The sequence below is a fragment of the Phytophthora infestans genome, genomic scaffold (genome assembly GCF_000142945.1).
Source record: "Phytophthora infestans T30-4 supercont1.79 genomic scaffold, whole genome shotgun sequence".
NCBI lineage: Eukaryota > Oomycota > Peronosporomycetes > Peronosporales > Peronosporaceae > Phytophthora > Phytophthora infestans.
Window position 1 is genome coordinate 245,914 of NW_003303680.1, and position 13,870 is coordinate 259,783.

A 13,870-nucleotide genomic window follows, 5' to 3' on the forward strand; every position below is an offset into this window, starting at 1 on the left:
CTAGTGAATATTAGATCCCTGAAGAAGAGGACATGCCGTGATGATGTCGCGCTTGTCCAGGAATGACATTTGCTTCTTCCGGTCCTGCTTACGACCCATTTCAGTGGTTTCGTCTACGACTACGCTCTCTTCTGGCGGATTCAGCAGCATTTCGACGAATGTCAGCACTTTGTGTGCCTTTTCAGACGTAGTTCACCAATACACATCCCCTTCGCTTAATGACCTCTATTTAATAATAAAGAACTGATTCTCATCCAGTACAATCTGGAGATAAGAGCTTGGTTTGTGAATTGCTTGTCCATATCAGACCTCGCAGCTAATTTAAACAGAACAATACCGATTTATGATTGTAAGGGAAGCAAATGACAAATAGTGTACAGACAATCCTCTTTGAAGTATCTAAAAAAAACTCAAATTAAGATAGTTGCCGTAACGTCCGAAAAAACAAATGGCTCGCTGTGAGCCATTTGTAACAGGTCCTATCAGTGTTCTTTTACATATATGTACTCGAAAAGACGTAGACAGGTTGACTAAGACCTTTGAAGACGAGTTAACGCAAGTAGCAACACTTCCTCCTATTACTCCTGCTGTGGACGACTATGAAGTGTTCTATGACTGCTGCTCTTCTGACCAGGATTGGAGGAACCAGTACATTCAAGAAATCAAATCAGTTGATTGCCTGCATCAAGACCCCCACAATTTCAGACGGGTCGGTCTTACAAAAGAAGGATGGGACCAATCAGCGATTGAGATTGCGTGTCATTGGCAACGCCTTTAGGGGTGACACCGCTTCTTGACCCACTGGGACGTTGTGTGGCACGGTATTGGGATACACACATTTCGCCTTCTTGTGTTGGCCACACCAAAGAGCAAAGCACCGGCTCGAAATTATAGCCTGCTTTAAAAATAGGGGTACATATACGACTGTCCCGAAGTGTTATCGAAGGGACTTCTGTATTAATTGTTCAGCAGTTTTCACCGTCATTCTGTCAAATCTTGATAAAATCAGTCACGACCTTCATCGGATTACGGCTTACAAATACCAAAGTTTAGTAACGACCGTATTCAGATTACTGAACGACCTTTTCCAATACTGTGACGACCATTGTCGGCTAATGTACGATGCATTATCTTTCGAGTACTTGTTCGGATTGGACAACATCACTCCCTTTTTTCAGGCATTGGATTTTGCCAAATCTCGACCAAGAATGAGAGTTAACGCTCGTGGCTATCTCTTAATCACATGCGTGATGGCGATTTATTCCGTTTCGAACGCCCAGTTGCAACCAGAGTCTTGTATCACTGAAGGGTGCTGGAACGTTGACTTCAAAACGGCCGAAAAAGCTGCCGAGTGCTGCATGGCCAAGAGGGGCGAGTCGGCGGATTTGCCATCGTGCTGCGTGAGAAGGAACGATATTTCTTTCGAGTGCTTTTTTTTTTAGGAAATCGAGTGCACCGTGATTTTTTTGTTCGAAAGGTGTGAAACCGAGTGTCCCTTGTTCAACTTCAGGGAATGACCGAGTGCACTGCTGAGGTTAAGGCTTGAGCACGGAAGAAGATGCGTCAAGGCTCTGCCTTCATTAGTTCAGACGTAGCTAATGTAAGCTACATGTTGCAGCAACGATAAGCAGGCGTTCGTCTACAAAGCGATCCACGAGCTAGGGTTAGTGTGCTTCCATCGCCAGCTACGCCAGTCCATAGTGTAAGAGTTCCTTTCCTTCAAGCGCTTCTCCGTCAACACGATAAGAGCAAATTCAACGCTCGCCGTACGTTCACCGTAATACTCTAAATTGCTTCTACTTCATACTCATCTATCCTATCGTGTGCATTTCACATTGTGTTCAGGGCAATGGTGGAGAGCTCCACGGGAGAGCATAGCCCGAGTCGTCCATCGACCAGAGGACGGTACCAACGCATCTCGGTTCATGAAACGATGCAAAGCGCGCAAGTCGCGATTCAGCTCCAAAACGCGTTCAGCTACGTGTTCATGTTCAACACGGGGAAGCGGTTTCATGCCAAGGTCTATAGGTGTGTTGATCACCGCAGCTGCAATCGCTACTTCCGCGTAATGGAGATCAACGGAGAAGACGATCGTGATAGTCGCTGTTTTGCAGTCGAAGCTCGTGGTTCACATTCAATTACACTTAGTGAGCGAAGGCGCCAAGGCATACACCCCACTTTCAAATCGGAGATCGACGCAGCTATCGCAAGTAATGCTGGACCATGGAAGGCTCTCCTGATGCTCGCACGGCAATACGAAGCCAGACCGGATCTCTTAGCGATCCTTCCTAGCCGGGATCAAGTGAAAAAACGGAAAGCTTACATGATGAATGCGCTCGCTAAGAAGACCGAGGTGGCAAGCTTTGCGGATCTCAGCGAATGGGCTGGCCTGCGCTTGTGTGACTCCGCATTCGACTTCTTCAGTGCTGGTGGTTTTGACAGAACTACTGATGAGACAACGTTTTCGTCGAAGCCGCCTCAGTTTCGAAATGAAACGCTGGTACTCAAGTGTTTTCGCCACTTCGACGATGAAGAAGGGTAGACCTACGAGTCTTTTGGACTGGTGATGACGACAAGACGCGTTTTTCGAAATGTTCTCTACGCTGTAGAGGGACAGGACCAAGATGGAGTATTTGCGTCGACCGACGGAACGTACAAGCTCCACTATGGTACGTTTCTTTTAGTGCTCTCGAGTGATGATTGTTGATTAACAGTTTTTTGATCAATGTTAGGTGGCTGGGTGCTGGTTGCATTTGGAACGTACCAGTCGCACTTCACTGCCGAGAAGAAATACAGCAAGTCTTTCGTGCCCTGGGCGTACATGTTCGTACGAACTGAGCATCAATTCGCTTTCACGACTCTTTTTCGAACCGTCTTGGAGAAAACCCAGATTTGTTTGGTGTGGATCTCAATGTGCGCTTTGGGAGTCTTGATCATGCCGCATGCATTGCGAATTCATACAAGGAGGTGTGGCCGGACATCACATTGCTTGACTGCTACCCCCACTTGACGCGAAAGAGTCACGAGTAGCGGATTCAGCTGAAGCCCGTGGAGACTTCATCAGCTTATTACCAGAACAATATCAAGGTGAACATTACCCAGATGCATAAGACGAGGACGCCTGCACAATTCGAGGCAGTGTCGAAAAAGCTGTGTTTGCAGCGCTGGCAGGCAGATGGGCAGCATGAATATGCGGCTTGGTTCGAGAAAATATACCTGACAGACACGTGGACGCGATGGTACACGACAAGCGGCGCCCCCGGTGCCCTTCCGAATCAAAACCCCCTGGAGTCACACAACGCTGTGATTAAAACTTGTGGCGTGACAGCAAAGCGTGCGAAAACAGGCGTTGTTCTCAACGACTCAATTCCTGGCGTTTTCTCGTTGATGAGCGCGGCCTCACCGACCAGCGCGATTAGCCACTTCTCCGGAGGTACTCACTGTTACACAGTGAGGTATTGGGCCTGATGACTAATGGATCTATACGTACTCAGGTCCAATTCCAGACGACACCATTCACCAGGCAGTGCGCCACACTAGCTCATCGATGTACTACAAGAAGACGAAGGTTGTGAACAGAAAGAGGGTGCCACGATCGTTCCTGTTCAACGCAACCGAATACATGGACACAGATACAGATCCTGCATGTGAGGTTACGAAAGTGAGAGTCGACAGGTAGGTCCTCCTCATCTTATCTGTTCCATGCGCCTTAATCTTTAGTTAATCTGGCAATTGCGACAGATACCTCGAAGCCAAGGTCGGAAAACTTAGGGAGTCCGATACGGTGGAAGATATCAACATCCACTATCTCTGTCTGCATGAGGTGGAGATTCTGAACCATTCAGATCGGGCCAAAACATTTCAACTACAGCTCCATCCTGTGATCTCGATGGATAATGTAAGTTTCATGCTACAATGATCTGTTTGTTATCATCTCATCTCGTAGTGTTGTTGCTGTACAGATCCGTGAAATACGGGCGCTCTTCCGATGCGATTGCAAAATGTTTTGGTCGACAGGGTGGGTTTGTTCTCACGTTCTCGCAGTGATGTCAATCAGGAAGCAATTCGATCTGACTGTCGCCAAAAAAAATCTTCCTACCACGAAACTTTGCGGGGGACAACGCAAAATCGCTGGTGCACTCTTCATTGATGCACCCGACTGCCGCACGTTTTCGATTCCATCCCTGGAAAAGAAGTTGACGAAGAAACCGCACAATCCTTATGGCTGGCAGATAGCAAAGGATTTTGCCGTTGTCGTCAACGGAGAAGAGGAGGACATCAGCATGATTATCACAATTCAAGCCTACTCAAGTCGGGGTGGTAGATATAGATGGCTTGTCGACTTCGAGGGAGGCAAGCAAGTCTTCCTAGAGTGCCAGCAATTGGTGCAGCTGATCGTAGAATCAAGACGTACTGGCCTCGATGTTACAAAGGATGCTGCCGCCCACGCAAACACACACGAATCGCATCCCCGCAGTGTCGACCGTGACGCCGACGACGATCAGGACTTGGACAGCTAAGACGATCAGGAGTGACAGTTGGCATTGAGCATTTGAGCGTAGGACTGGACTAGCAGAGCTCAGCGTACCTTGTGTAGGAAGTGAACCAGGATCCAAGGCTCATTCATGTTTTCTTCTCGCAAATACATGTATTTTTCTCCTCTTACATCCTGGTGAGCTCTGCATCCGGCCCCAAGGACAGTGTAGTACATTCAAACAAGCATGGACCGGACAAGACAAGTATAGAGCCGACGATATCGCCATGTGTTATCTGCACTCGGCATTCCGCCATTTCGTGGCAAAAATGTCTGCACTCGAAAACCCCTCAACATGCACTCGAATACCATCCGCGCCCGCGTGAGAAGCTGTCAGCTTGGATTTCCGTGTCATTGAGAAACTCCTCCGACACAACAAAAAATGTTTGACTCACTGCCGCCATCCAGTCGACGCGTTGAAGAAGACGCTCTCAACCGTTTTCACGTGTCCCTTATCTTCTTGTTCAATTCTGGAGATACCTGTACAAGGAGATGCCATGACACTCAAGCTCTGCTGCATATCGGCTGCGCGCTTGAGATGCGGCATTAGGAAGAATTAATGCGGAAAGATAATAAAACATTGGGGACTTTTATACAAAGCTCTTAAGATGTTCAATTTTCTGACAGGGGAGATATCGTCTGAAAAGATTAGATTAAGAATCGATTTTTCTCCGAATGCAAACATAAGGTAAAATTGGCACTTTGGCAAAATTAACTTTCAAACGCAGACAGTGGTTTTACCAGAAGCTTCACATGAGGACCTGCACATCTGTAGTGTAAGCTGGAGCAGTCAAAAAAAAAAATCAGCCTCATTTACACCATTAATTTTATAAAAAGGTAACTAGGAGAACGAAAAAGTCTGGCGACATATGTGTATCCCAATACCGTGCCACACAACGTCCCAGTGGGCCAAGATGCGGTGTCACCCCTAAAGGCGTTGCCAATGACCCGCAATATCGATCGCTGATTGGTCCCATCCCTCTTTTGTAAGACCGACCCTAAGGGTCGGTCTGAAATTGTGGGGGTCGTTTTGGCTGAGATGCCAATTTCATATTATTTACAATAAAAACTTAGGCCGTGTTCTGTTGGCAGGGGCAAATTCAGCTTGTTTGAAAGTAAGCTAGAGCTGTAGAGCAGTCGTTTTGTTAAGTAAAATAAAGATAAAATAGTGATCGTGTTTGTGACGGGGTCACACAGCACCTTGCGCAAGAGGAAGTTATCTTCCGAGAGTATACAAACTCTCAGTGAACGGCAGTTCACAGGTCCCCTCTTTTATTAAAGAGAGCGAAGTGACCCAAATAAGGTAGATTGTAAACTGAGTATATTTATAGGTAGATTAAGTTTGGGTTTAATACAAACTGTTAGTTACCTATAGAAATGCAATGTCATTTAACCAATGGTTGGCTTTGAACGACCTTGGTACCTTGTACCAAATATCTCGGAGTATGACGTGTCATACACCTGAAGTGTGAAGTGTCACACTTCATGTAACCAGGGTACACTTAGGGCTACGTACCCCGTTACATCCTCCCCCACTTAGGTTCGGTTTACCGACCAATCTGAATGAAGAGGTGTTCATCAAAAATCTCATTCTCAAAGTCGAAAACCATCGACTTGGCCGCGCGAGCGCGGCGGAGGCTCACTTCACAGTTAGAGCCTCGAGCAGCAACCTGTGCGCTCTTCGTCTAGGTCTCCACTTCGACCGTTAACATGCCTCGTGGCACTACTAAGAGCGGTGCTAAGACACGCTCCAAGGCTGCAGCCGGTAAGGCGCAGGCCAAGAGCACTAAGCCTCACGGCAAAGGCTCTGCACTCAAGGAGGCTACTCAGGTGGCCTCCGAGGCGATCGGTTCCTCGGGTGACGCGGCTGCGGACAAGCGCGCAAGCAGGCGCCGCAGTCCGTCGCCCTCGTCTTCAGACAACCGTCCGAACCCTCGGTTCGTAGAACGCGAGTTCAACTCGGGCAGTGAAGACGATGCCGAGTCCGAGAGCACTCAGGATGCTCCTGCGGGCTCTGTGAGAGGGCACAGCCCAGTGCCCAGTGAGCACAAAGAAGGCAGCGTGCAGTCGCCCGCTAGTGATCACGGTGATCACAGTCCCAGGACCTCTGTGCGCTCTGAGAGTCCGGCCGTTAAGGCTAAGGGCGCTCCCAAAGCCGGTGGCGATGAGGAAGAGAATCCTCACAAACGTATCTCGCTTGCCGAGGGTCTTGCGCGCGCTAAGGCCTCTAAAGCCGAAGGCGCCAAGCCCTCAAAGAAGCGTACCGCCTCTAAGTCTCCACTCCGCGAGGAGAAGGAGACTCGACGCTCCTATCAGAGTCTCTTCGGCTCCTCGGATGAAGAGGAGGAGAAGGAGGAAGAAGAAGAGGAGGAGGGTGCTATCGTTGAGCCCCGGGAGGTCTCGAATGACCTCGACCAGCAGCAGGAGGAATTCCAAGCTGCCCAGCGTGTGCGTGGGGGTTCTGTGGCGGCACCCGTCAGCCAGGGAGCTGCCATCAACTCAAGAGGGTATTGGCCTCCCGAGGAGAGCTCTGGGGCTGACCTCTTCTTAGAGCTTCTCGTCGCTCCTCGTGGCCTTGTGGGCGGCCACACTTCTAGGGGCATCTATGAACGAGCCCTTGTTCAGAAAGAACAGTTGTTCGTCGACAACTTGGAGGCTGCTCGGTGTGTGCTTCTCGCGCAGCACCGCATTCCCCTTTAGGACTTCACGACTTGTCGTAAGAAGCCCGAGACCCGGGGTGGTCTCTATCCTGTTTGGGGATACCCCTGGGTTATGCCCGAGAACTGTCCCACGTGGTGTTCTTGTGAGGACATGTTCTGGGCGTGGGTGGAGACTCTCAAGTACTCGCCCACGGAGTTATGGGAACTCCATGAAGATCAGCAGCTGTCCCACATCCTAGACCAGCGTGATCTTCGTGTGAGGTTTGCCCACTTGATCAGCAAGCGTATGCTGCCAAGGGACATCCTGAAGCGCGCGGCTTCTAGCGCTCACGATGAGCGCGGGTACGGTATGTATTCATCGACCGTACCCCGTTCGGGCAAGAAGCCCCGGACTACTTATGAAGCTGCCGCTGCTTCTGTTCCCAGATTGCGACAGCCTTCGGGCAGTCAATCAGGAGCCGTTCAATCGGCTCCCACGAGTTCTCGGAGTGGGCATAACCCCTCCACTTCACGAGGAGATGTCGCTTGCCGCGACACCGTTGCTCCTGGAGGATCCGCTCCACGTGGTAGTGGGCTTCTCCATTCCGGTCAAGCAGGGGCGGAGGTGCCCTCGCACGAGTACGAGTACTCGGCGCCTCCCGAGAGCCACTCTCGTCCGAGTGCTCCGACTGCGGGTCCGACACAGGACCCTGAGGTTGACCGCCTCCGTCAACGTGTCCTCGTGCTTGAGATTGCACTTGGCCTTGGGACTGGTGGTAATGCTGCCGCCCAGGCCGGGAATCAGGGCGAGCTCGCTCGTCTTGCGGGCCACCTGGACCTGGTGGAGCGAGAGGTCGCGAGCCTGCATTTGCGGGTGGATCGCCGGGCCTCTTCGTCCGATCTGGACGAGGCATTTCGCATGATCCGACGGATCGAGGCTTTGTTGCCACGTCCGGAGCCGCCTGCGGCACACTCCCAGACGTACGCGTATGGTGCGTACCCGGCGTACTCAGCGTACTCGGCGTATGGCGCCGGGGTCCGTTCGTATGGAGCCCCTCCGGCGTACGGTCTTGACCGCAGCCTTGCCGTCCCGACCGAGACTTGGGTGCCTGCTCCGACGCCCTCGTCGACGACTGTGACCGGCCCTCGCTTCGAGGAGCTGGGTCAAGGGGGATCTGCGAGTCAGCAACCCCCTGCGGGTCAAAGTACCGCTTAAGACGTCCGACATAGAACGTCGGGTGCGTCGTCATTGACTTTGGAAGGTCGATGGTGTACGACGCACCATGTCTGGCCAGGACTGCAAAAGGTCCGATGAAGCGGTGCTTCAGTTTGTTGCTGCCGACAGAGCTAACAGTGTCTAGAGGTAGGTTTCTCGTGTCTAGCAGCACTAAGTCACCAACCTCAAATATACTTAAGTTTCCTCTTCCTTGTTTGTCTGAGTACTCCTTTTGTTTATCTTGGGCCGCTGCCATGGCATCGCGGACCCTGCTGACAATGTTCAGCTTGGTATCCATAAAGGATTCCACCTGTTTCCGCAGCGAAACTGGCCTCACATCCGAGACCTGGGAGGAAAGAGCTTTCCGAGCCTCTCCCCCACTTAAAATAGAGGAGTCAGTGTCTCCTCGAAGAGTGAGGGGCACTCTGGGGTGGCGGAAGCCGCTCAAGTAGAACGGCGTGAACCCCGTGGACGCGTGCACCGCGTTGTTGAGCGCAAACTCAACAACTGGAAGCTGCGACGACCACGCACGTGGCGCTGCCGCGCACACACTGCGCAGAGTGTCCTCGAGCACTCGATTGACGCGCTCTGTTTGGCCGTCTGTCTGCGGATGATCCGCAGTGGACATCTGCAGACGAGTTCCCAGTAAAGGGAACAGCGTTTTCCAAAACGCAGCAGTGAACCGCGGGTCTCGGTCCGAGACAATCGTCTCCGGGAGACCTTGATAGCGGAACACGCCATCGACGAACAACCTTGCGGTTTGTTCGCCCGTTACAGTGACGGGAACTGGAGCAAGATGCACCATCTTGCTCAGCCGACACACGAACACCAAAATTCCGGTGTTGCCGTGTCCGTCGGCGGGAAAGCCCAAAGATGAAGTCAAGACTCATCAACTTCCCAATAATCAGCCGGTACGGGCAGGCTCTGTAGTGGAGCCGAAGAGTGCCCTGCGGGTTTGACCCGCTGACATGTTTCGCATGTCTTGACGTATCGGGCGACCCACTTGTACATGTGGGTCCACCAGAAGGACTGAGAGACCGACAGAAAGGTCTTCTCGCGGCCCAAGTGGCCGCTGGAGGGCGCGTCATGCGCCTCCGCGAGGATGTCGAACTTCAGATCCTCGTCGTTGGGTACGACCACCCGTGGAGGATCAGTGGGCTCCACCCGATAATAGAGGAGGCCCTCCTTCAACTCATATCGGTGGAGCCGTGAGCGCTGTCGCGACGAGAGCCAGTCGGACTTCGCGCTCGTTCCGGCCTTAAGGAACTTGACGATAGGCGCGACAGCCTCATCGTCCCGATACGCCATGCGTATCCGAATATATAGATCCGATGTCACCCGCGTGATGTGGGACAACTCATAGTCGGGACGCCGAGAGAGGGCGTCCGCAAGCACGTTGAGCTTGCCCGGCTTGTATTCGACGCGGAAGTTGTATTCCGCGAAGAAGGACAGCCACCTCGCCATCTTTTGGGAGAGGTGAGGCGAGTTAGTCGCCGTCCTCAAGGACGCGTGGTCTGTGTAGATCACAAAGGGCCTAGAGCCCAGAAGGTGAGCACGGAACTTCACAAGGGCATATTGCATTGCCAGGAGCTCCTTGTCATGGACAGGGTAGTTCCGCTCGGCGGCGTTGAGCTGCCTGGACTGGAACAAGATGCCTCGTTCGTGTCCAACCGTGTCGTCCTGCAGCAATGCACACCCGATGGCGTAATCGGAGGCATCGCAGACGACGCTAAACGGCTTCGTCTCGTCTGGCAGGGCCAGGACAGGGGCCTCTTGTAGACTGGCCTTGATGCTGTCAAAAGCATCCTGGTGCTCTTGTTCCCAGTGCCAGTCGACGTCCTTCTGAAGGAGGCTCGACAAGGGCTTAGCGAAGCCCGCGTACCCAGCGCTGTACTTGTGAAGGTAGTTGGTGTAACGGGCCAGGTATTTACTCCGTTACTTGCTTACACTATAGTGTTGAGGAAGCTCGCAATAGGACGACTGAGTCTTAGGTTTAAGGAAAAATCAACTCTGACTTTATTTTAGGACCAAGGCCACAGCCCTGGCCACTCAAATACACGTCATAGTCCAATTGGCTAATAATGGGTCTGGCTCCCCATATATCAGCCAATGGCATGACAGCATTTCAGCACACGCTAGTCGTGTGCTGATGCACCTACTTTTGTAAAGAAATCTACCTACTTATGTAATGGAGGGGCCCATTACATTACCCCCCCCTTCTAAAGTTGCACTTACGCAACATAAGCAGTGGGCGAAGAACAAATCAATCTGCGTGAGGATGGCGAACGGGGACTTGGCTAACGGGCGGAGCGAAACAGAGACGGGGACATCTCCTGCGAAGCGCAGGAGCGACATAACTCGACTTGCGGAGAAGACGACGAACAGCACGATGGATCAACAGCGGACGGGGACACCGACGACGGCGACGTCGTCGACCGCAGCGGCACGGGGCACGCGCGTGATGGACGACCAGCTCCGGGCATGGGCTCTCTATGACATATCCGGAGCGCGGGCTCCGGACACACTGGACACGATGAAGGATCACTTCCGGCGCTTCCGAGGACTGCGTCAGAAGCCTGTCGAGGGTGTCGCATATGGCGCATTGCAGGAGTCGTGGTGCGCCTTCATCCGGCGTTGGAACCGGACGCAGGAAGAAGGGGAGAGCTTCGTCGGCTGGCTGGTGTACCGCGAGGAGATCGTCAAGGAGCACTCGCTCACGGAGCTCCGTGAGCGCGTCTGCACCAGCGCATGGGAGGACATGCGCCGCATCTGCTACGTGAGGGTCGCTGAAGGTTGTGGCACTTGTACTGGATCGCGTCCGACTGTCGAGGAGTGGAGAAGCCACATCGCCGAGTATCCGCTCGGTGAACAAGAACACGCGTGGATCGAGAAGTATCGTCGCTCGTTGGCCGAGAACGTGCGCGCCTCTAATCGCGCCGGCTCACGCCGACGCCCTGCACGTGAAGATTCTTGGCCATCGGACTCGGTCTCGTTCCGCGCGGCCGCTCAAGTCGTCGTTCTCGATCACGTTCGCGTGGTCACACAAATCGCAGATCTCGGTCCCGTTCACGTGGTCGACCAAGTCATCGGTCTCGATCACGTTCGCGTGATCGCTCGAGTCGCTCTCCTCGTGCGAGCTGGCATGTGTCACAAGGTGGTTTGCAGCGAGGCTGGACTCATACGCCTGGACCACATTCGGGACGTCTCGAAGTTGATTGGCGCGAGGCTCCCACGTATCCTCGTCGGGAGGAAACCCGAGCCAACGTACCCGATAGCGACGGTCGGCTGGAACATCGTGGGCGAGCCCACGATGACGTTTGGGAGCGCGAAGTGGATCTTCGTGGGCAACGATGTACTCAACAATCCAGCGGGTATCTCCGGCAGCGTCAATAACAGGAGGAGGGCCGTCGCGTCGATAGCACTCGCGCTCTGGCTGCCCAGAGCGAGAACGACTTGCTGAACAGCTACTGGGATGTCCAGCAGGAGTTGGATGAGGCTCTCGATCAGACTGCCCGGGCCACCGAAGAGAGTGCGCAGCTGCGTCAGTCGATCCGAGAGATCCTTGCTCGGTTGCAGATGCTGGAGAGGTCGGTTCACGGACGTTTGCAGACGGGGACGCAGCCTCGAGATCCGACTCCTGGTGCGGATGGGTCGATGGCTCGCCGCGCCCGTCGAGAAGGTCGCTCGACGCATGCTCCGGCTCAGTAGCCTGAGACGACTCTGGAATCGTAGCGGGGTGATACTTCTTGAGCCGTCCGACGTAAAACGTCGGATGCAGACGTAGTGACGTAGGAATGTCAAGCGTGTAGGCATCACCAATGGCTTTGATTACCGTAAATGGCCCAATAAAGCGCGGCGCGAGTTTGTTCGCGCCGAGGTTGGTAACCGCAGAGTTTCTGATACCTTCAGTCGACAGGAGCACGCGTTCGCCTGTCGTAAACGTGGCCGTGTTCTTGCGGCCGATCCTATCGGCGTTCTCCTTCTGCTTGTCCACTGCATCCTGCAGTGCGTCTCGAACATAGCGGGTGACCGCTTGGCGCTGTAGTATGAAGTCGGAGACGACTGCGGAGTCGATTGGTCGCGCCGCATGCTTCGGCGCGTAGTTAGCTGGCGCAAGTGAGCTCGATGCGGAGCGTGTCACTGCGTTGACCGACGTGGGAACAGGGGATACACTCGAGATATCATTAGCAACCGGTGTATGTACCGGTTGACCCAGTACCGGTGTAGCCGCCGGAGACATCGCAGATGGAGTAGACGGCTTGTCGGCAGCTTCTTCCCCACCCAGAGTGGAGACACGCGGCGCTGTGGGATGGCCCACGGCGAGGAGAGCAGGGACACGCGGGTGTCGCGCGTTATTAACGAAGAAGGGCGTCAGCCCAGTCGACGCGTGTACCGCGTTGTTCAGAGCGAACTCGGCCAGTGGCAGAAACGAGCTCCAGCTGGAGAACGACGTCGCGTAGCTTCGAAGGACGTCTTCGAGGACGCGATTTACGCGCTCCGTCTGGCCGTCCGTTTCCGGATGGGCTGCTGTGGACATCATTAGCTTCGAGCCCAGTAGCTCGAAGAGCTTTGACCAGAAGGCCGACGTGAAGCGCGGGTCGCGGTCGGAGACGATAGATTCGGGAAGGCCATGATGACGGAAGACAGCATCGAGGAAGTGCACCGCGGTGATCGCATCCAACAGCCGGAATCAGGTGAACCATCTTGCTGAAGCGGTCTACGAATACCAAGACACCTGATCGTCCTTTAGCATCGGGTGGGAGCCCGAAGATGAAGTCCATCGACACCGAGCGCCAGGCCTCGGTGGCCACTGGTAGAGGACGCAAGGGAGCCTGCGAAGACGAGGCAGGTTTCATGCGCTGGCAGGTCTCGCAGGTACGCACCCACTTACGCACCCATTTGTACAGGTGTGGCCAATAAAAGTCGCGTGACACAGCGGCAAATGTCTTCTCGCGACCGAGATGAGCGCCCAGCGGGGCATCATGAAACTCATGGATAATCCGTGAGCGCAGATCGGGGTCGTTAGGGACAACGACACGTGGGGCATCGAAGTTGTCGATGCTGTACGCCAGCAGCTCGTCCTCGAGACGATATCGGTGGATTTTGTTTCGTACAGAGCGAAAAAGGGCTCCCAGTGTGTCGGCGCTGGGAGAGCGGAGATGCTTCAGGATACTGGAGCACGTCGAGTCATGTTCGTAAGCAGCTCGGATCTCGTCGCGAAGTGGCATTACCGGGGAGACGCTCGTCAGGTTGACGCCTGACGCCTCGCACGTGGCACACTCGTCTACATCGTCTTCATCCAGCGAAGCTTGTCGACCCAATGCACCGCGTGGGTCGTAGTCGGGACGCCGAGACAAAGCGTCGGCGAGAATGTTGTTCTTGCCGGGTTTGTAGTGGACAACGAAGTTGTACTCGGAGAAGAACGAAAGCCAGCGGGCCATCCGCTGGGAGAGATGAGGACTCTTCATCGCTGTCCTCAGC

At 53.6% G+C, this 13,870-nt stretch overlaps 1 protein-coding gene across 1 annotated transcript; it reads left to right on the forward strand.

Annotated features, from left to right (window-relative positions):
- Positions 1–1,250: 1,250 nt before the first annotated feature.
- On the forward strand, positions 1,251–4,520 carry PITG_18663 (uncharacterized protein; the record flags this gene model as incomplete). Its single annotated transcript, XM_002997252.1, has 10 exons — positions 1,251–1,375; positions 1,619–1,663; positions 1,846–2,147; positions 2,610–2,669; positions 2,733–2,827; positions 3,076–3,433; positions 3,507–3,675; positions 3,742–3,898; positions 3,963–4,018; positions 4,058–4,520. The coding sequence occupies 10 exons, from the start codon at positions 1,251–1,253 to the stop codon at positions 4,518–4,520; spliced, it is 1,830 nt and encodes a 609-aa protein (XP_002997298.1).
- Between the last annotated feature and the right edge of the window lie 9,350 nt (positions 4,521–13,870).